The 24,533-nt window shown below is 31.5% G+C and overlaps 1 protein-coding gene across 1 annotated transcript in view; it reads left to right on the top strand.

Annotated features, from left to right (window-relative positions):
- The window catches only part of LOC140435641 (uncharacterized), a 235,183-nt gene that overhangs the window by 84,512 nt on the left and 126,138 nt on the right, over positions 1-24,533 (top strand). Inside the window, exon 2 of the mRNA XM_072524370.1 lies at positions 4,218-4,381. Within this exon, the coding sequence (XP_072380471.1) occupies positions 4,218-4,381 (164 nt within the window). The remainder of the gene's footprint in view (positions 1-4,217; positions 4,382-24,533) is intronic.

Raw genomic sequence — 24,533 nt, 5'->3', positions numbered from 1 at the left:
TATATAAAAAAAATCGGAATATTAAAAAACCGACAACAGTGCCAAGCCTACAAAGGTGCCCTAAACGAACATACACAATTTATAAATAGAAAATAATAGCAATTCTTGGTGATGCTAAATTACTGCAACGTGAAAAGAGTTCTAAAGGATAGCGGGATGTATATATATATATATATATATATATATATATATATATATATATATATATATATGTATGTATGTATATATATATATAATATATATAATATATATATATATATACATTTATATATATATATCTATATATATATATATATATATATATATATATATATTATATATATAATATATATATACAGATTGAACGAATTTAAAACGGAACATACAATTTAATATATGTCTGTTTGAACTGCATTTGAAATAGTGGACCAATATAAAACTTGGACAAAAATAAATCCAGACCCGGTGATAGACATTGTATAAAATATCGTTCAACTATCTGTCTCCTTTAAAGGAAAGAGGAGCTTGCCTAATAGTCGGAGAGATAGAGCCGAAATTTTGAACTGATCAGTAATATGACATTTCTCTATTGGAATATATTCATTGTAACTGGGTTAAGACTTTGCCTTACAGTCGGACGCCCCTCGTGGTACAGGGGGTGACTATACAGGGATGAAGTTGTAATTTTTTTTGGAAAAATTTACGATCGATAATATGGCTGAAAATTTGCCCAGAGTAAGATCTTGGTATGACTAGACGAAATCCCAAAGGGCGGACGCGAGAGTGGATACATAAGGGGTGGCGGACAGGGATGAAATTGCAATTTTTTGGGGAAAAATTAACGATAAGTAATATGTGCGCCATTTTCATGGCTCATTATTTAGCCCTTAAAAACTCTAAATCCTAAAGAGCGGACAGCTGGGTTGGTACAGAGAGCCATAAGACGGGGTCAAATGTACCACTTGCCTGCGCATTTGAGGTCTCGGTAACAATTTTCAAACTGATTTTATTATATTTTTATATCGATTGATTTGAAAATTTGTATGCTCACTTCTGTTACTAGCTAGACTCTGAAAAGCGTCAAGTAGAGTTTTCCTCAAAATTTTCCAAAAAAAATTCCGTAAATGAAAATTTTCGTAATTTTTTGAGGTAAAATCTAATTTATAGAATCCTTTTAGAATTTTCTGTCAGTTATACCATGAATTTTTCCAAAAATTTTCAAACAATTTTTCCGATAAGAAAAAAAAAATTAGAAAAACTTAAAAAATTTCGTCATTTTTCTCACTCTCACTGATGTCATCACATTCATCATCTTCGTTACTTTCACTTTCAATAATATCACATTCATTATCTGCTTCATTTTCAATCACTACTTCTCGAATTGATTCTGGCATCTGAGGTCCACTAAACCATTTGAATTTATATGTTTCATCTTCAAACTCCCAACCATGTTCTTCAACAATCAATTCTGTTGGTACTTTTTTATGAGCATTTGTCCAAATATTTGAAATATAATGGGCTCGCAGTAGATGTTGGTGTAATTCATCTTGACATGGTGGTAAGCTTGAAGTATCGAAATTTTTTAGTTTTTTTTTAAAAGGCTCGTTCATATCATGCAACTTATACTGCCGGTTAAATAGTGAAAATCTGACATCGTTTACTTTTCTTTTTGGAATTGTTCTCATCAGTCCTGTTCCATATAAGTGACATATGAAAGTTTCTAAGGTTTCAAAAACTTCATTACAATCGAAGTCAGTTTCACCAAGTTGGATAAAAGCATCTTGATACTTATTACATTTAGCGCATGCGTCTAGAATTACTGATCTAAATGGAACGCGCATCATTATTATTTTAATATTTTAAAATAATAATGATGCAAAATTAATGTCTAAACAGAATTTGTAAAATTATAATTAACTAATGAAAAAAAAATTCAATCAATTTGAAAGTTAAAAAAAATATTGAAAATATCTAAGTACAAAGTAAATTTCAAAACTTAAAAAATTGATAATTCCACTATTAAATTGATTTTTATTAATTATTTGTAAAATGTTAAAGGAATTCTACAAATTGAATTTTACCTATTGATAAATAGAAATAATATATTTTGTATTTGATTATTAATGTAATAATAAATCAAATTTTTCTTATATCTGAACAACCATTATTTATGCAATATAAATTTAAAAACCTTTTTATTGTAATAAAAAATAAGTAAAATTACTATTTGTTATACCAAAAATATTTAATGGTTAACATTATAATTAAATCGTAAAATATTTACATTTAAGAAAAAAATGTGATTTGTAAAGTAAATATGACTTTAGTTTGAAAAAAAAACATTATCATAATATCATTTTAAAACTACAAAATATTCTATAAAAGATTCAGACGATGACGTAGAGTTTTATCAAATGTTTTAGAAAAGTTTTTCTAATTTTTTTTTCTTATCGGAAAAATCGTTTGAAAATTTTTGGAAAAAAATCATGGTATAACTTACAGAAAATCGAAAGGATTCTATAAATTAGATTTTACCTCAAAAAATTACGAAAATTTTCATTTACGGAAATTTTTTTGGAAAATTTTGAGGAAAACTCTACTTGACGCTTCTCAGAATAGTAACAGAAGTGAGCATACAAATTTTTAAATCAATCGGTATAAAAATATCATAATAAAATCAGTATGAAAATTGTTACCGAGACCTAAAATGCGCAGGCAAAGTGGTACATTTGACCCCGTTTTATGGCTCTCTGTACCAACCCAGCTGTCCGCCCTTTTGGATTTAGAGTTTTTAGGGGCTAAATAATGAGCCATGAAAATGGCGGACATATTACTTATCATTAATTTTTCCCCAAAAAATTGCAATTTCACCCCTGTCCGCCAGCCCTTATGTATCCACTCTCGAGTCCGCCCTTTGGGATTTCGTCTGGTTATACCAAGATCTTACTCTGGGCAAATTTTCAGCCATATTATCGATCGTTAATTTTTCTGAAAAAAATTACAACTTCATCCCTGTATAGCAACCCCCTGTACCACGAGGGGCGTCCGCCTGTAAGGCAAAGTCTTAGCCCAGTTACAATGAATATATTCCATTAGAGAAATGTCATATTACTGATCAGTTCAAAATTTCGGCTCTATCTCTTGGACTATAAGGAAGCGATAAGTGATTTGACAGCATAATAACTGCTTGTGTAGTCTAGTTTTCACAGTGATTCGAGGCAACCTATTTGGGTGGAGTTTTGACTTGTTCTTGAATGAATTCAGAATCCAGCAGCCCACTGAAGTATTGGATTTTTATAATATAATTATTTAAAAACCTTTTGTTGGCCAACCACCTAGAGCGGAGTTGAGCCGAAATACATTGATTTCGTATGTTCCGTTTTAAATTCGTTCAATCTGTATATAATATATATATATATATATATATATATATATATATATATATATATATATATATATATATACATATATATATATCTATAAATATATATATATATATATATATATATATATATATATAATATACATATATATTTCTAATTATTTTCGACCGTACTGTGTTAAATATTGCAATCGGTCTGTAGAAAATAAAACTGTATTTGTTCTATGTCTCAATATTTCGAAATTAGAATATATGTAAACAAGGTGAATATTTCAATACTTACAACTAGAAGGGTAAAAATTTTAATTTAATAGATATGTTAACAAAATTTTAAATTTGTACTCTGCTAGTTGTAAGTATTGAAATATTCACCTTGTTTACATATACCTAATAATTATTTTAATAAATTTACAGTTGTCTCCTAAAGAAGTCATAAAATCCTGACGAAATATTGAGACATAGAACAAATAGAGTTTTATTTCCTACTGACCGATTGCTGATACTATAAATCAATAAATATATATATATATATATATATACGAAGTAACAAGAAGTCCAGAGACCCCTCTGATAGTAAATTAGGTGAACCGCAAATTCAAAGCCTCTTACTAGAGACTTTTAATTTTGGTTATAATAATCAAATACTAGACTGCATTTCATTTCAGTTGAACTTCCACAAGTGCTCCTGATAATGAGTTGAATAACTCGAAACACGTGTAGAGCAATGGTGGAGTTCCGATTGAAATGAAATGCAATCTCTTACTTTTATATATATATATATATATATATATATATATATATATATATATATATATATATATATATTTAAAGATAATTTGTTTTTTTTTTGTTTTAGATAATACAATATTTAAAAAGAAAGAAAAAGTTGCCCAGCATTACCTTTTCCCAAATGATATAGGTTTTCGGAATAGACCACAACCTGATACGGAAAATGAAACTTTCGTCTATGATAGTTATCCTACTTCAATTGTATCTGATGATTTTATACCCATCGAAATAGTAAGTTATGACAGTAAATAATATATTTTTTCTTGATATCATTTTCTTCGTGTTCCAATATAATTTTGAACTTAAAAAAGAAAAACAAACACAAAAATACTATTAAAAATAAACTTCTTTGTCTGATGCTTTCAACATTATTGAGACTGCGATAATATATTTATTTCAATCCATTGGTTATATTTTTCGAGAATTAATACACTCTATAGTCTGGTTGTTCTTTAACGTCTATTTTTTTTAACGTTACGTTGTTTTTCCGTCAAAAGTCTTTAAAACCTTACTGTTGCCAAACAGTGGTATAGGTCAACGTTTCGTCATCAATCACAATACTTTAAAATATAACGGCAGATTTTTTCTTAAAAAATTTAGGATTTAAAACTTTTATTTGTATAGATATAGTGTGTTAGTATAGTATTTTAATTAAATAAAAGGCAGATATCGAGCACAGTTTTTATTAAAGCTTGCTCAAGTACTTTCGCCCCTAGAGCATCTTCAGGGGTAGGTATCTGAAATTATCCAAGAAACGTTTTTTCAACTGAAGAAAAATTAATTAACTTAAAAAACTCGAGGTTGATGGTTGATAAAAAATTTATTTAATATAACCTTTTAGACTTACTTCGACAAAATTAGGCTATCCAACAATATATGGTGATTGTCATAAATATCAACTGATACATTTACACAACACGAGACAAAGGACAAACAGTTTAAAAATTATTATAAAATTCGAAGAAGCTACATATTGGGTGACATCAGGAGAGAGAATGGCTCCTGGTCTTCTTCTTTTTCTGTTTTTTATGGCTTTGCTGCGAGGCGATTCGCCAGCACTATTTGTTGGCGAGCATGATGTAATCTGGTTCTAAACCATATCAGGGCCGCTGACATTTGCGTAAGGTGGTAGTAGTTTTTTCTGTATTTTTAAATTTGAGTTTAGGTAGTTATAAACACATATTGTAAACTAATGGTAATAGAAGGATTACATATTACACAATAAACAGGACGCCACAAAGGAGAAACTGAAAGGCAAAAACATTGAATTAAAGTTGAGCATCGTACATTACAAATTAATTTTATTATAGTCAAGAAACTGTAAGATTACACTGACTGACTTTTCATTAGGGAATATTAAGATTGTGTTTATTGAGATTGGTGTTTGGAATTTCATTGAAATAAAAATTGAATATAAATCCATGTTAGGAATAACATTAATGTGGCATTAAAAGAAAAAGTGGTTTTAATCCTCCACTGCTCCGCATTCAGATGCCGGACTATCTATTATTTTAATTTTAAAAAGATATTGTTTAGTTAAGCAATGACCTGTTCTCATTCTTATTATTGTGGTGATATGTCTTCTGTTTTTAAATGTTAGGGTTAAGAACCATGCCTTAAAGGAGAAAGAGGTTTGGATTCTCGTATATTGGTAGTTTTTCTTCCGCAGTTTTGCTCCCCAATTGATTTTAAATTTATCAATAATTTTTTCCTTTATGGTGTTTAGAATATCTTGGGAATCTAATAACATGGCTAAGGAAATATTCAAGTTTGTTCCTATTTTGGCTAGTAAGTCAGCTTCTACATTACGAGGAATATCAGAATGACCTGGAATCCATGAGATTAAAATGTCAAAACCCTTCTTAATTGTTGATGAGATGAGATTTTTTGTTTTGAGGGAGATTGAGTCATCAGAGGCTGAGATTATAGGATTTTTAGTTTTAGTTATAGCATTTAGAGAATCAGAGAAGACAACAGACTTCTTGATGCCTTTAGATATTAAAATTTTAATTGCTTGGTAAATTGCCACATTTTCGGCTTTTGTTACAGATATCTCACCAGGAAGCCTAGAAGAAAACTTGAAGTTAATGTTGGGAATATTGATTCCAAATCCTATTCTACCCTTATTTTTGAGGCGTCAGTATATACAAGGAAGAAATCCCTATTGTATTTTTGGGTGATTATTGATAATTTTTGTTTGGTTGGTGATTTGGTTGCTCTTTTTTCTTAATATTACAGTTTAAAGTCTGTATTGGGTTGAGTAGTGTGTTAAAATCTAAGTCATAACAAGGAAAGTTTGGGTGTTTATGTATTTTATTTTTATAAGGAAGAAAATGTTCAAGAGTCATAACAAGGAGAGGTACGAGGTTTGTCTTGTGGAAAATTGGTTTATTTATGATTTTTATACGTATATTAAGAATTGTCACTATTACTGGATGACTATTGATTTTAATAATTTTACATATAAATTTAGCGGCTAGTATTAGGCTTCTATGTTCCAGGTCAATCTAAGCAGATTCAGCTAAGATTGCCATGCGCGGAGTGGACTTCATGCACCGCAGGCAAATTCTGAGCCCTTCGAAAAATACTTATTACTTAATACTATTTAGGCTATTTCTGCATTTCTGCGTTATTGGGCTGAATAGAAAGGAGCCGTAATCCATATGAGACCAAATTAAAGCATTAAAGATCATAATTAGGGTTTTAGGATCTGCACCCCACCAAACTCCTCATAATGCTCTTAATATGTTGATGTTTTTCTTTGCTTTAAGTACAATTTTATCAATGTGAGGATCCCATTTCAAGTTTTTATGAAAAGTGATGCCCAAGAATTTAATCTGATTTTTAATGGGAATGTTACTGTTATTATTAAGAGAGATTAATGGAAGGTTTGTTTTGCGTTGTCCTTTTGTGAACCACACCGCTTTACATTTATCAATTGAAATATACAGCCCATGGGCTTCTAGCCAATTTTGAATCTTTGTAATTTCTGGGATGATCTTATTTATCATATTATGAATGTCTTGACCGCTAATGTACAACACTAAATCATCTGGATACCCACATATTTTCACTTCGTTAGAGAATAAGTAGAAAAGGTCATGAATGTATATGTTAAAAAGAATGGTGCTTAAGAGAGATCCTTGAGGGAGCCCCTTGGAAGTTTGATATGGTCCCAAGAAATTGACGTCATCAGATCTTGAATATAAGAGTCTGTTTTGTATGATTTTAAGGATAATGTTGTTTAGAGCCATGGGGATGTTTAGATTTTTGAGTTTATTATAAAGGTTGTATATTTCTACATTGTCATAGGCTGATTTAATATTTAGAAAAATGGCTAATACCGTTTGAGTAGATTCAAAAGCTTCTAAAATCGTAGAGTGTAAAAAAGCTAAGTTATCATATATCCATCTACCTTTCCTGAAACCTGATTGATTAATTTTAAATGTTGAATTGTGTTATATAAACCAATCCAGACGATTTTTTATTATGATTTCAAGAGTTCTAAGTACACAGAATGATAAGACTATTGATCTGAAACTTTCAGACAAAATAGGATTTTTTTGAGGCTTTATGATGTTAATCATGTTAATTTTTTTTCATTCCAATGGAATAGGACCCCCATTCAAACAATTGTTGTAAATTCTTAACAGTGTGTCCTTAGCTGCAAGTGGAAGGTTTCTTAGCATTAAATAGGATATGTCATCGAAACCTGGCACAGAATCTTTTTTATTATTTAACGCCAAATTATATTTATGAATTGAAAAGGGAGCAACTTCTTGGTTATTGTATGACATATTAAAATTAGGGTCTATGTTTACTGAAGACATTTTGTCTAATATTTCTAGTTTAATGTTGTCTGGGAGACTATGAAAAACTTTATTATTGTGATAATTGGAAAATTTTTTAATTTTATTCCAAACGTAAGTGATATTGGATCCTTTGTTTAAAGATTCACAAAAATTTTTAAATTTGTATTTCTTTTTTGCTTTTAAGTTCCTCCTCGTCATAGCGATTATGCGTTTTGTTTCGATGAAATTTTCTATAAAGGGGGATTTATTAAAATTAGAGTTTGCTTCTTTTCGTGTTTTGATCCATAAGGTACAGTCTTTGTTCCACCATGGATTCCTGGGTTTGCCCTGTACCCCACAATTTTTAAAAGGGATTGTTTCATCTGCAGCTGTGTTTATGACTGTAAGGAAATCTTTTTTTTAGTTAGTTTTTAATTTCTGACAGGTTTTGCTTGTTTAACAGTAGGTTCTTGTAATAGGAATCCAGTCAGCTTTTTTAGTATTTCTTGTTTTGTAGGGATTCTGTAGGATTCTTTCTGTTCCGTTAAGATTCGTTATATTTAAATTAAAGTAGGTAGAAAAGTGGTTACTGTTAACACAGTCTTGGATAACTCCTAACTCAGAAGACAAAGACACACTGTTGCTCACAATTGCCAGATCTATTGCACTGATATTCTTATTAGAGTCTTGAATTAATGTTACTGAGCCATCATTCAACACTGTAAGGTCATTACCAAAGGAAACATCAAAAATTATTTTACCACCTTTATTGCATGCCCCTTTATCCCAAGCAGGATGGTGTGAATTTAAATCTCCCATAATGATTAGATTATTTAAGGTTATACCTTCTACTATATCATTTAGTAAAGTAGCAGTGATTGCGTTATTTGAGCTGGAATATATATTTATAAGGTATAGGTTACAGATACTAATTATTACATATTGTACTAAAGCTGAATTGAACTTTTTGATTGTCGAATACCTTATAGATTTCTTAATACATGTTGCCACCCCACCAAAACCATCATCCCGGTCTTGTCGGATGATGTTATAAAAATTTAAAGAAAATCTGGCATCATGCTTAAGCCATGTTTCATTAATGAAAATGATATCTGGATCTATTTCGAATATTAGATTAGTCAGGATATCCCTATTAGCTTTAATACTTCTGATATTCCATTCTATTATTTTTAGTTTTGGATTGTGAGACATTGTGTTGTGTGGGAAGTTAGTATGTGTCAAAGTCTGAGGTTGAATCTTGGTCCATATAGTCCAAGTTTGTGTGGGATAATATATTTTTAAGAATATTTGAATTATCGATTGTTGCATTATTGATAAAATGTAGACAAGCGTTTCTGGTATTATATAAAGGATCTGAATCAGAATTTTGGATATATTGCAATGCACTGGAATGCCAGGCTAAGTTTTGTTTAGAGTTAAAAGAAGATTTTTCTGGTATGGTTGTGTTATGGGATGTTGAGGGTTCTTGTTGAGAGAGAGAGAGAGAGAGAGAGAGAGAGAGAGAGAGAGAGAGAGAGTATGACAATTTTTCAGGTCGTGAATTAGGGAAAAGAAGGTTTTCTTCATTCGCTTTTTTGTCGTATCCTTTTTGAATGACTAATCTTCTTTTGCTTTTTGAATTAGAGACCACCTGTTGGAATGAACGCTTCGTAGTGAAGGATTTAAAGTTATGAGTTCTTCTTTGGAAGGGCATAACAGAGTCATTAATGCTAGCATTAGTGGTTTGGTTGTTATTGCACTTCCTGTTCCTAAGAGCTGGGAAGTCACCTGCATATATGACAAATTTATCTTTTTCTACGTATTTTTTGGAATAACTTTATTTGCATCGTGCCTAAGGAATTCTGGGCAATTCTTGTCTGTGGCTTTATGTGGTCCCTTACAAAAGTAACATTTGACTTCACATACTTCGGAATGTGCAAGTTCACCGCAATTAATGCAGCGATCTTTACTTTTACAATTTGTTTTCGTATGACCGAACCTCAAAAAACTAGAAGAAATGTAGACGATAGTTAAGTTTAAAATAATTTGTTTTTGTATTTTTTCATTACGTTAAATATATATATTTTAATATAAAAGTATTACTTATATGGATTTTTCTTTTACTTTGTGGGCCCTAATTTTAATAAAATGTATCAGTATATTTGTCCGACCCTGTATACAACTATACCTAGAAGATTAAATCCGAAATATCTTACAACGAACATCTTGCATTGATAATTGGTTTCTTTTTCCCAAAAAGGGCGGTCTTATTAATTCGATTTTCTTTTCAATGCCTTCATTCTCTATCAAAAAGCCCTTATCTATAATGTGTTTGTTTCTCCATATTGAATTCTTGAGACAACTCACTTGGTTTTGTTGTATTTGGTTTTTATTTCTGTCTCTATATCTCCATAATCAGCTTAATGCTGATAACGAGTATTTTGTTTCAAGGTGTGATAAATTATGTTTAATGGTTGAATTAGTAGGCTCGTATGTTATCTCAATATTTTTATTACAAAAACGTGTTGTTATCTCTAAGTAAAACTTATCCTATATTTGTTATGCATTTCGAATTAAACTTACTTTTGTACTGTCCAGTGCCGAATGTTTCGCTGAACGAGAAGTTTCCGCAGCCACGAAGCCTAAGAAACAACCGATGCCCCGGAGTAGCCTCAGAGTCACGTCTTGCTCTACCGTATGTGGTGTTCAGTATCTACGTAGGCAAAAGCGTACCCCTCGGCGATGATAAAACCCAACTAGCAAATGGTTATGGGTTCGATCTGGCGGAAAAGAGGACGAATTCACCAAGCAAGAAGTACGTCGACCGAGGTTTGTACCTGCAGAAGAGGATGACAGCTACTACCAGGAAGCGTCAAGAACGCAAGCCACTTTATCGACCGTATTAAGGACGTTATTCTGGAACCTGAATACTTATTAGTGAGCTTTGATATAATCTCATTATTCACCAATGTCCCAGTAGAAGAATCATTATAAATTATACGTAGAAAATATCCAATACCACAGGATACACTAAACTTAACTAGGCATTGCTTAAACAACACCTACTTCATCTACAAGGACCAGAGGTACAAACAAGTCGAAGGAGCACCGATGGGTTCACCACTGTCACCCGTAATAGCCAACCTTTTTATGCAAGATATGGAATCAAAAGCAATATAAACAGCAGAGCATAAACCCAAACTGTGGCTTAGGCATGTTGACGACACATTTATTATCTGGACGCATGGAGAACAGAAACTTAATGAATTCCTACAACACATTAACAATATCCGTCCAAAAATACAGTTTACCATGGAACGGGAGAATAACCAACAACTTAGAAGTTAGTTATTAAGTTAGGTAACTGTTAGTTATTAAGAAAGAAGACGGAAGCCTAGGACATACAGTATACCAAGAACCAACCCATACTGACAGATACTTACACGCAGACTCACACCATCATCCTGCACAATTAAATTCGGTAATAAAAACCTTAATAACAAGATCTGAGAAACTGGCAGATGAGGACCATAAGAACGAAGAAATGCACAAAGTCAAAAAAGCTCTAAGAAAAATGGTTTCTCCATGTCCTCGATTGAAAAGGCACAGAAATCCCGAAACAACAGCAAAGATCCAGAAAAAGAAGAAAAACCAGTCGGAAAAACTATCCTGCCCTATATAAAGGGTACGACAGACAAAATCAGCAGAGTTCTAAGAAAAAACAAAATAGAAACTATTTTTAACACCGACAGAAAAATCGCAACCATATTACCATCAGCAAAAAAAAAGTTGCATTGGGAAATCAAGGCGTATACAGAATCCCGTGTGAAGACTGCGATAAATCGTACATCGGACAAACAAATCGAAGGATACAGGTTAGACGCGAAGAACATCGAAACGCCATCGAAAGAAAAGAGAAAACTTCATCCATAGCACAACATGTCATAAACACAGGACACAAAATAGTCTTAAATGGAACAACAATGCTAGCCAACATCGAAAATAAGGCCAAACGTGTAATCATGGAAGCGATACAGATCGAAAAACATCCGAAAGATTTAAACACCAGAGATGATGCCCAAAAACTCCCAAATACGTGGAAACCAATTCTGCAGAAAAAAGTAGAAATTAAAATAACGAAGAAGACCACGCCCACTCTGTGCACAGAACCAATCACAAGAAGCGCTACAAGATATTTAAACTTAGCGTGCAGCGACCGAGAAATCAGTTTGCCTGGAACATCAAGAAGAAGCAGAACTAATCTGACTTGACAATGGCAAGTGTGACCTTACCGAAATGTGGCCAAAACAATGGTTTTTCTAAAATCCAAAACTATTTAACGCGGAGTCAAACCCGGAAAACAACTGAAACCATATATATATATATATGTATATATATATATATATATATATATATATATATATATATATATATATATATATATATATATATATATATATATATATATATATATATATATATATATATATATATATATATATTTATATATATATCGTTATCGACCCATAAATTACGAACTAAGCTTTAATGAGGTAATGACCCAAGTCCAGTGAACTGAAGAACGCTGATTAAGACAACATACGTTCCGAATGTTATACTTTTAATATTATATTTCTTTCTGTATAAAAAATCATATTGTTAGTTAGTCTAGTTTCTGCTTTTATCGTAGTTAAACCTATTGTTAGTATTTTGTGTTAAATAAATATTTTTTAAAAATATAGTTTTGGAAAACTCAAATATATTTGGCGCAGTCAGATTGGATGGTCAAACGGGCGTTAATGAATATAACTCTCGGTTCGTTTCTACGATTTTTTGACCATTTGAACCATATTCGCGAAGTGAATTCCAGTTGGGCGAATTGAGTAACCTGACGAGAAGATTCGTACTTCTATACCGGAGGGACTTTCAAGTGAATATTGTGAGTGTCTCTAGATCCAGTTCCAAAGCAAGGTATTCCATGGACAAGATCGCTACATTACTGTAAGTGAATTAATGTCATATAGAGAGCCTAATTTAACACTAGATACTGATTATTCAGAGAGTAGTAACTCAGATACAGATTCTGACTCAATTTTAACTAATTTACATTTTAATAGTAATAATAAAATAATTTCAGAAATATTAAAATTAAATAATAAATTTAAAATGGCAGTTCCACAATTAAAGAAAGAATACTTAGATATGATTCCAGATTTTGATGGAAATCATACATTACTTCCTAGATTTTTAGAAATTTGCGAAAAACTTGTAAATAAATTTTATAATGCTGCGGATGTAAATGATTTTCAAAATGAATATTTGATGTCAAGTATTATAGCAAAAATAAAAGGCGAAGCCGCAATTAATATTTCTTCTTGTATTCTTAGAACTTGGCAGGATTTAAAAGATGCTTTGATAAATTCGTATTCAGATAAAAGAGATATTTATACTTTAAGCATAGAAATTTCAGATTTAAAACAAGGCAATGAATCCCCATTCGATTTTTATAACCGAATTCAACACCTATTAAATCATCAAATATCTGTTTTGTCTACAAAAACCGAAAATATGGTTGAGATTAATATTCTCGGTAGCTTTTTCCGGAATTTAGCATTAAGAGTACTGTTACGTGGGTTAAAAGAACCTCTTGGAACCCTAATGCGTACAAAGAATCCTCCAGATTTAAATTCTGCATTAGGCATTCTGACAAACGATTTTCAAATATATCTCGAACAAAATAATTCTTCTCACAGTAAAAATTCCAAACTTTATCAAAATAATAATTATTCATCCAGGCCAAAATCCAATTTCCGACAAAACCAACAAATTATACATCAGCCCCAAATTCAATACACACAAAGGAATCAATTTTCAACACAGAAAAACCCTATACATCCTCCGAATTCTCAATATATGAGACAATCTTCTTTCCAAAATAATCCTAGTACAAGCAAAAATTCAAATTTTAATGGAAACAATGATGCTTTCAAGCCAAATCCGAATAGAAAATTCCCAAACCCTACTCCGATGAGTACAACGACTAATAATACGTACAGACCAACGCAAAACTTCCAAAATAGGACCCATTTCCGTAACCCCAATAATTTTGCAAGCCAAAATAAAAATATTATCGCGGAAGAACTTTATAATATAGATAATATAGATTGTCCTGAAAGTTCATCCATCCCAAGACCATTTTTTAGAGGAGCTAGCCTCGGAAGAAAACCACAGCATGTAGAATTATTAAACCTAACTAACAAAGAATGCGAATTGCCGTACATAATTTTCCCTGAACATAATTTAAAAGTTTTAATAGATACCGGGAGCACTAAATCTTTTATTACACCAAAAATAGGTGACAAATATTTTAAAAATTCAATATACAAAAAACCATTTCAAATTTCTACTGCTCTTGGAACAACCAAGGAAAATTTCTGTACCGTAATTCCTTCTTCGTCAATATTTAGGCATAAAAAGCCGCTAAAATTAAATTATCATATATTTAAGTTTCACGATTATTTCGATTGCTTATTAGGATTAGATAATTTAAAATTATTACAAGCAAATATTGATTTAGTAAATAATTTACTAAAAACACCTACTTGCTCAATTAAAATTTTCTATTATAGACCGGTCGCTGGCAGCACGAATTGTATAGTAGTGTCTCCACGTTCCGAACAAGTAATTAGGTTAAACATAAAAAATATAGAAAATGGTGACGTAATTGTACCGTATACAAAATTAGGAAAATTAGAAATTCCCCAATGTATTACAAGAGTTGTTAATAATGAAGCTCTATGCACTATTACGAACTCATCAGAGTCCCATTTTAAAGTTGATTTAAGTTCACCAATAGAAGTTGAAAATTTCGATGAATACGAACAAATAAATCATCCCAATCTTAATTCTATATATACCGAAAAATTTAAATTTGATATTTCGAAAATCCGTACCGAACATATGAATACCGAAGAGCGGAATTCCATTTTAAAACTAATAAGAGAATATTCGGACATTTTTCATATTGAGGGTAACCAATTGTCTTTCACTAATAAAATAAAACATAATATAAAAACTTCTAACGAGATTCCAATATATTCTAAATCATACAGATATCCGGAAATATATCGTAAAGAAGTCCAAAATCAAATTCAAGGCATGTTAAACCAAAATATCATCAGACCGTCTAGTTCTCCATGGTCCTCTCCGATTTGGGTGGTTCCTAAAAAACTCGACGCCTCCAACAAACCTAAATTTCGCGTTGTAGTTGACTACCGACGTTTAAATGCTATCACCTTAGGAGATAGATATCCACTTCCAAATATTACTGATCTCTTGGACAAATTAGGGCGTTGTCAGTACTTTACCACGCTAGACTTAGCATCTGGGTTTCACCAGATAGAAATGGCAGAAGAAGACATCCCAAAAACCGCTTTCAACACCGAAAACGGGCATTATGAATTTTTAAGGATGCCATTTGGCCTTAGAAATGCCGCAGCTACATTTCAGAGGGTAATGGATAACATATTGAGAGGCATACAAAACGAAAAATGCCTTGTCTACCTAGATGATATTATAATATTCAGCACTAGCCTCCAAGAACATCTCATAAATTTAAGAGAAGTATTTCAGAGACTACGTGAATCCAACTTTAAGATACAGTTGGACAAATCTGAATTTTTAAAAAAAGAAGTGGCCTACTTAGGTCATATTGTCACTCCAGACGGAGTAAAGCCAAACCCAGAAAAAATAAAGGCTATAAAACACTTCCCAATACCTGCTACAACGAAACAATTAAAAGGATTCCTAGGACTATTGGGATATTATCGGAAATTTATTAAAGATTTTTCAAAAATTACAAAACCCTTAACAATGCGACTGAAGAAGAATAACGAAATAAATATTAAAGACGCAGATTATGTTGAATGCTTTAATATTTGTAAAGATCTTCTTACAAATGAACCTATTTTACAGTACCCTGACTTTACGAAACCATTTAATCTGACAACAGATGCGAGTAACTTTGCAATAGGTGCAGTTTTAAGTCAAGGAAAAATAGGTTCTGATCTACCAATTGCTTATGCGAGTAGAACATTGAATGATTCAGAAATAAACTACTCTACGATCGAAAAGGAACTCCTCGCTATAGTTTGGGCTGTTAAATATTTCCGCCCATACATTTTTGGTCGTCGTGTGACTCTCGTGACAGATCATAAGCCTCTTCAATGGCTATTTTCGTTAAAAGATCCTAGCTCAAAATTAGTTCGCTGGAGACTAAAACTCGAAGAATATGACTATGAGATTGTTTATAAAAAAGGTGCTCTAAACACAAATAGTGATTGTCTATCAAGAATACGATTAAATGCAAATGAAACTCAAGACATAGAACCCGAAACACCTCCAAATTTCTTCGACTATATAGAAAATTTTGATGAAACATTATTAGGAACCCCAAATAATGTAGATTCAGAGTCTTTGATTGTTGAACCCGATGAAATAATAAATGATCAAGATGCCAATGATGAAGATTCCCATGATAGCGACGGTGTTACAATCCATACAAACAAAGAAAATCCGATTACAGGTATACCTATATCAGAAAGCTCGGTAAACACTGGAATGAATCAAATTATCATTTCTCAAGTTAATTACGAACCAGCAGCACCATCTATTATAAAACTTTATGATAAAAAACAAAGAATTCTTGTACAATTCTCAAAAAATGACACTGAACGCGATATAGTTAAATTTGTAAAAGAATATATAGCACCTAAAGTTAAATATCATTTGTACTTCGAAGATCCTATATATGAAATATTTAGTAACGTCATACAAAAATATTTCAAATCTTCGCAATTATCTCTTATTAAATGCACCAAGAAGCTAATTGATATTCCACCAAATGAAATTGAGGAAATAATAAAAAATTATCACGAAGGAAAACAAAACCACAGAGGATTAGATGAAACAGAAAGTAGAATAAAGGCCTTATATTATTGGCCGAATCAAAGAGCATCTATCCAAACCTTCATAAATGATTGTGAAATTTGCCAATTAATAAAGTACGACAGGAAACCTGTCAAACCCATGTTCAATATAACACCTACTGCAACTAAACCCTTCCAAATTGTACACCTAGATTCGATTACGTTGGAAAATACAAAATTTTTAACTATAATAGATTCTTTTTCTAAATATGGTCAACTATACAAAATAAATTCAGCTCAAGGCATTGAAGTAGCGAATGCATTAATCCGATATTTTACTCATCACTGCATACCAGAACAAATAATATCTGATAATGGAACCGAATTAAAAAATTCAGTTGTCAAAGAACTGTTAGAGTTACACAAGGTAAAAGTACATTTTATAAGCTCTCAACATCCAGAGTCTAATGGAATTGCCGAGAGATTTCATTCTACGATCATTGAACACGTTAGACTACTAAATAATCAAAAAGAATATAAAAATGACCATATTGAACATAAAATAAATTATGCCTTACTAGCCTATAATAATAGCATCCATTCAGTAACAAAAATGAAACCATACGAGCTGATTACGGGACATATAGATAATAATTCTCCTTTTGATATCAATATCGAGCAACAAGTTTTAAATAATTATATCTCAAACCATAGAGAAAAGATGAAAATACTTTATTCTAATATCAATAAATCTTTACAAAACGTAAAAGAAAAAGTAATCTCAAAAGCTAACGAAAAACGAGAAGAATTGCCTGAAATAATCCCCACTAAAATATTTGTGCGTAACAGACAATTCCAAGGTAAAACAAAAAATAAATACAATGCTGAAGAAATAAGCGAAATTAATAAAAAAAGGAAAACCGCGAAAATAGTTACTCGACATAAAAATACTGCCGAAAATATCCACTTTTCTAACGTCAAACGACCTAAAAGAAAACCTTACAAATTTTCAGGTTCCTCACAATCGGATGCGCAGCAATCCAAATAAAAGATGTTACCCATAATCTAGGCATACTACCAATCAAATTGGGACCTGCAAAACTTCAAAAATCTAGCCACACATTTGTCCATTATTACAATTTAAATCCGCTTTTAGAAGAATATTATAGCTTAAATATACAGTATGATCACCTGAAAAATAATCTTTCTAATTGTAAATTTTTCAACAACGAAACAAAAAATTATGTTAATCTAGCACAGTACGTCAAAAATAACATTGAGGAACAATTTGAAAATCTAAACATACATACAAAATTGCAAAGAAATAAAAGAGGTATAATCAATGGGTTCGGTTCAATTATTAAAGCTGTAACAGGAAATTTAGATGCCGAAGATGGCGAAAAAATTAACTCAATACTAGAACACTTAAAGACGAATGAAGCAAACTTGCAAAGCCAAATCAATAACCAGTATTCGCTAAGTCACGAAATTATCAATAATTTTAATGAAACAATTCAAAACATACAAGAAAATGAAATTAATTTAAAATCAAAAATTTTGGCAATAAAAAATATAGTAGACTTCCAAACAAATCTTGAAAACGTCAACTATTTAAAAGACATGTTTAACGAAATTATAATAACATACAACCTAATACTCAATACAATGGAAAATGTCCAAAATTCTATTACATTTTGTAAACTAAAAACATTACATCCTAGCATTATTAAGTCCAGTGAATTATATAATGAACTCCAAAAAATTTCATCACATTATAAAACACAACTACCCTTTGAAGTAAAATATGAAAACATTTTAGATTTCGAAGCTATTTTACAAATAACATGTAAAATAGAAAAGAACCAAATACAATATTTTCTTTCAATTCCTATTAATTATGAATCTAATTTCGACCTTTATAAATTATTACCAATCCCAACTAAAAGTAAGTCAGAATTTGTTATCATGTTACCAAACTCAAGATATTTATTAAAAAACGAAAAAATAACAATTCCTCTAAATGACATTTGTACTTATGGTAAGATCTTTCAATGTCCTGGTTATCTCCAAATCAACCACGAGCACTCATGTGAAGATGAAATTCTATTTCATGGCATCTCCACACACTGCCAATACTTAAAAGCGAAAATCCCATTAAACCATATCGAAATTATCCCAGAAATTAACCAATATTTAGCTGTCTTTCCTAAAGAAGAAAAAATACTCATTAAATGTGCAGAAGAGACGCAAATAAAAATCCTAAACGGAATTTATCTCATAGAGAACACACCATGTAAAATTATATTCCAGAATAAAGAGTTAACCTTTCAAGATGTCACATCAGGACAACCAATGATGATAAACGTACCACAATTAAATCTCGACATTCTTAAAATAGCACCAATGGAAATAACGTTAAATTCATTAAAACTTAATAACAATTATTGTTCTATTTAAAAAGAAAATAGCGAAAACAAAGAAAAACAATTCTACAAAGATGGAAGAAGAAGGGCCAACAATCGAACTTCCACAACAGGCTTCGTTCTAGGAGAGGAGGAGTTATCGACCCATAAATTACGAACTAAGCTTTAATGAGGTAATGACCCAAGTCCAGTGAACTGAAGAACGCTGATTAAGACAACATACGTTCCGAATGTTATACTTTTAATATTATATTTCTTTCTGTATAAAAAATCATATTGTTAGTTAGTCTAGTTTCTGCTTTTATCGTAGTTAAACCTATTGTTAGTATTTTGTGTTAAATAAATATTTTTTAAAAATATAGTTTTGGAAAACTCAAATATATTTTATATATATATATATATATATATATATATATATATATATATATATATATATATATATATATATATATATATATATATATATATATATATATATATATATATATAGAAATGTAGCCATAAGCTCCCTTACTATTAAGAATCAGCAGATTCCGATATCCGACGTTATAAATAGGAAGAAATCAATATTTTTATTATTATTGTAATTATTATGTTTCAATAGTCAAGTTTAAATCATTAAATGTAGTAGTTTGTAGAATTTCTCAAAAATTGTAACTTATTTTCGAAATAAAGATTTTTTTTGGGAATATCGACGTTGAAGAAACATTTCTGGCGCTGCGAACCACAGGATATTTCCTGGTCTACATTAGTTTAATGAAATCCTGAAGAACCTGGTAAAAGAGAAAAATGTATTGGAAATCAAACACGATCATCCTTGCGTAAGTTTTTCCTTTCTTTACCATTGTTTATGAGCATTTATTATTTTAATTGAATTCTTAAACATTTACATTGAATTTATTATTTATTGTTTATTGAATTTATATTATTTATAACATTTTACTTCAACGAATTTTTATATATACTTGCATTTATATTTTTGCATATATTTTATGAGTACATTGAATGATATTTCCCAAAATAGTATCGAAAATTTAAGTTTACTATTCGACAATTTAAATTTAAAAATAAAAAGAAATCTACAAACCTCTAAATCTAAGCCTGCATCTAAATTACGTTCCAAAATGCCGATGACCAATAGCGATATTGCTAGCCTTTGCTCAACTCTGCCCGAATTCTCTTCTGGAGACAACCTCTCCACCTTTATCAAAGCAGTAGATAATTTAATAGTTTTCTTAGGCACCCAAGATTTAAATCCGTCCCAAGAATTTATCTTAAATTCCCATATCGTATCTCGAATTAAAGGAGAACCTAGAAATTTCTTAAACTATTCTAATAAAACCAATTGGACAGAAATTCGTCCAGCATTATTAACTAAATACGGAGACAGACGTTCCGAAGACATATTAGTAACACAACTATCCACTACCGTCCAAAAACATAGTGAATCCATAGTGAAACATAGTGATTATCATCAGAGAATAACTACAAATCTGAACGATTTACTCCAACACATCACTTTAAACGATAATCCCGCGACAGTCACTTTTAAAACTCCATACTTCAAAAACATTGCCCTCAAAACTTTCTGTACCGGAATCAACGAGCCTTATTGCGAATACTTATCGCATTTTGAATTAAATTCCCTAGAAGAAGCCCTTCAAAAGTGTATTGCCTACGATAACCACAAAAATCAACAACAATACATGAACTTCCTTAAGAGCCAACAAAACAAAAAGGCCCCACTCAAAAATAAACCCTATCAATCTTCGAATAATCAAAGATCCACAAACTTTCAACCCACATACTCAAACTTCCAACCCACGCATTCAAATTATGTGAGACCTTCAACTCACAACACAGAGCCCAATTTTAACTTCACTCCACAACAGAACTATAATTTTCCTCAGAGACAAAATTTCAGTTCTCACGAACAAAATCAATCCTTCCAACGAAACAATGTTCCGAAAAACAACCAACAAAGATTAAATAAATATAAAGCTCCTCGACCCCAACCAAATTTTGCTACTCCAATGAGTGGTGTTCAAACTACCACAACCAGAAACCATCAGCCCATGACAATTACAACTAATAGAAGCCACAATTTTCACATAGATTCAAATGATACCCAATATTTCGAAAATGATTTCGAAAATTACGAATCCGAACAAGAGCCCGATTTGCATGATGAAAATCATCAGGATTTTCAAGCCATCCCGTTAGACGATCATCCACCCCCTGTATAAACCTACATAATATTGAAAGTTCCCCTGGGTTACCCTGCTTCGTTACGCCCAAAACACATCTACGCGTTTTAATCGATACCGGCGGTTCCCATTCAATTTTAAATCCGCGAGCTCTCAAACTATTTGATAAAAATCATATTTATCGAAAACCTTTTTCGCTAACGTCAATGAAAATTACTTCCAAGCACGACTTAAATATTAAGACGCCACTATTCCTAGAATATGGAATTCCACAAACATTCGACGTAAAAATTGCCGACTTTAGTCAATTCTTTGATATCCTCCTTGGAACTTACGATCTGAAAAGATTCCACGCCACAATTAGCTACGCAACTCATACTTTAACCTTTGAGAATCCTCACGTTAGCATTCCATTTGAAACTTTATACCAAAAAATTCCAGTAAGCGTTCATAATGGCGAAGTTTTATTGCGCGAAAGACACTTTCAAGGTATCAAAATTCCCCATTCTATTCACGTTGCAAAAAACGGCTTTCTAGACACTTTCGACTTACCTATGCCTATGAAATTTAATAAGAGAATTGAAGTTGAGAACTTTTGTAATTATAATATAGCAAAAATTCCAACGACGCATTTTAATGAAAACAAAATCCGTACTTCGCACTTAAATAACGAAGAAAAATATAAAATTATAAGTCTTTGCAAAAAATTTAAAGACGTATTCTACGACGAAAATAAAAATTTAACTTTCACGTCAGCTGTTAGACACGAAATTAAAACTAAGGATGAAAATCCAATTTATGTAAAGGGATTTCGGCATCCCAAAGCAATGCAGGAAGAAATAAAAAAACAAATAAATAATTTATTAGATAATAAGATAATTCGACCGTCAATTTCACCGTACTCAGCTCCAGTTTGGATAGTACCAAAAAAAGCTGATGCCTCAGGTCAGAAAAAATTTAGATTAGTAATTGATTATAGGAAGCTCAATGATCATACTGAAAGTGATCGCTACCCACTTCCTCAGATAGATGAGATACTGGATAACTTAGGAAAAGCCAGTTATTTCACAACATTAGATTTAGCTCAAGGTTACCATCAGATTGAAGTTCATCCGGATTCTATTCGGAAAACAGCCTTTTCAGTTCCGCATGGTCACTTTGAATTTTTACGTATGCCCTTTGGTTTAAAGAATAGCCCAGCAACATTCGAAAGGTTAATGGACAATATTCTTAGGCCCTTTATTCATAAGTTTTGCTTCGTCTACATGGACGATGTCATTATTTTTTCCAAGTCACTGCAAGAACACTTAGTTCATATTGCGACTATTTTTGACACTTTCAGAAGAAATAATTTAAAAATTCAGTTAGACAAATCTGAGTTTCTCACGAAAGAAGTTTCTTTCTTAGGTCACGTAGTGACAACCGAAGGAATCAAACCTAACCCAGCAAAAATCGAAGCTATACAAAAATATCCTCTACCAAAAACAGTAAAAGAAATTAAATCATTTCTTGGTTTAATCGGTTACTACCGAAGATTCATACCCAACTTTGCAAAAATAACGTCCCCATTTTCGAGATGTACTCGAAAAGGAGCAACTATCGACCCCACAAATCCAAATTATTTAGAATGTTTTGCAAAATGCAAACAATTGTTAACTAATTCTCCAGTCTTACAATATCCAGACTTCGAAAAGCCTTTTGTACTGACTACAGACGCCTCTAATATAGCTATAGGATCAGTATTATCTCAAAATAATCACCCTATTGCCTACTACTCTCGAACTCTAAATTCCGCAGAACGAAACTACTCCACTATTGAAAAAGAACTTTTAGCCATACTAGATTCTTGTAAACACTTCCGTATGTATTTATACAACCAAAAATTCACTGTAGAAACAGATCACAATCCTCTCGTATGGATCTACAAAATTAAAGACCCCACTTCTAGATTAGCCCGATGGAGACTTAAACTAGAAGAATATGATTTTGAAGTTAAATATAAAAAAGGCAAAGAGAATCAAGTTGCTGATGCTCTTAGCCGAGTTCAAATAAATGCCCTAAGCTCGAGTTCAGAATGTGCTGAACCCCCGAATTCAGAATGTGCTGAACCACCCGACAATTTCGACATAGACGATTTCCTTGCCGATTTTGACAACTTACAAAACAGTACTAACACACAACATACATCAGTTGAGAACCCTATCACTGGAATAGAGATTTCACCTGAACCAATTAATTTATCCTCAAACCAAATTATTTTTAAACCAGAGTCAAATAATTTTGAAATTAAATACAAAAGAATTTTTAACAAACACCGTTACACTGTCACTTTGACAAATAATTGGAAAACAGAAATAGCAAATACCTTCCAAAATATCCTTAGACCAAATCAAAAATTTGCAATAACAATCCCTCACGAATTTAGACCTTTTATCTGTAACTATTTTAAAGAAAAAATAAATTCCACAGTCAAAGCAATATTTTGCAATATACTACTTCAGGACATAGAAGAAGAAAACCAACAAATAGAATGCATAAAGAAATATCACGTAGAAAATCACATCGGAATAATTGAAACCTACAAACATTTAAAACAAAAATTTTATTGGCCCTCAATGCAGACAACTATTTCTAATTTTATCAATAAATGCGAAATTTGCCTAAAAAATAAATACGAACGACGCCCTTATAAACTTCCCCAATTAGGACCGTTGTTAGGTCAAAAACCTTTTGATATATTACATATCGATCTATTCCACTGCAATAAAAACCTGTATCTCACAATAATAGATTCTTTTTCCAAATACGGTCAATGCTATAAGCTCACCGACAAAACTTCCATTTCGATACTAAACAAATTAAGACACTACTTTTCGCACCACAATTACCCAAAAAAGATTGTATGCGACAGCGGCACCGAATTTAATTCCGCAGTCATTAAAGAATTCTTAAATATCCACAAAATCGAAATACATTTTACAACAGTAAACAATTCTTCCTCAAACTCTCCTGTAGAGCGCTTTCATTCAACTCTT

The sequence above is a fragment of the Diabrotica undecimpunctata genome, chromosome 3 (genome assembly GCF_040954645.1).
Source record: "Diabrotica undecimpunctata isolate CICGRU chromosome 3, icDiaUnde3, whole genome shotgun sequence".
Lineage (NCBI taxonomy): Eukaryota > Metazoa > Arthropoda > Insecta > Coleoptera > Chrysomelidae > Diabrotica > Diabrotica undecimpunctata.
Note: the sequence above shows the minus strand (reverse complement) of the source record. Positions and strands in the feature narration are given on the sequence as shown.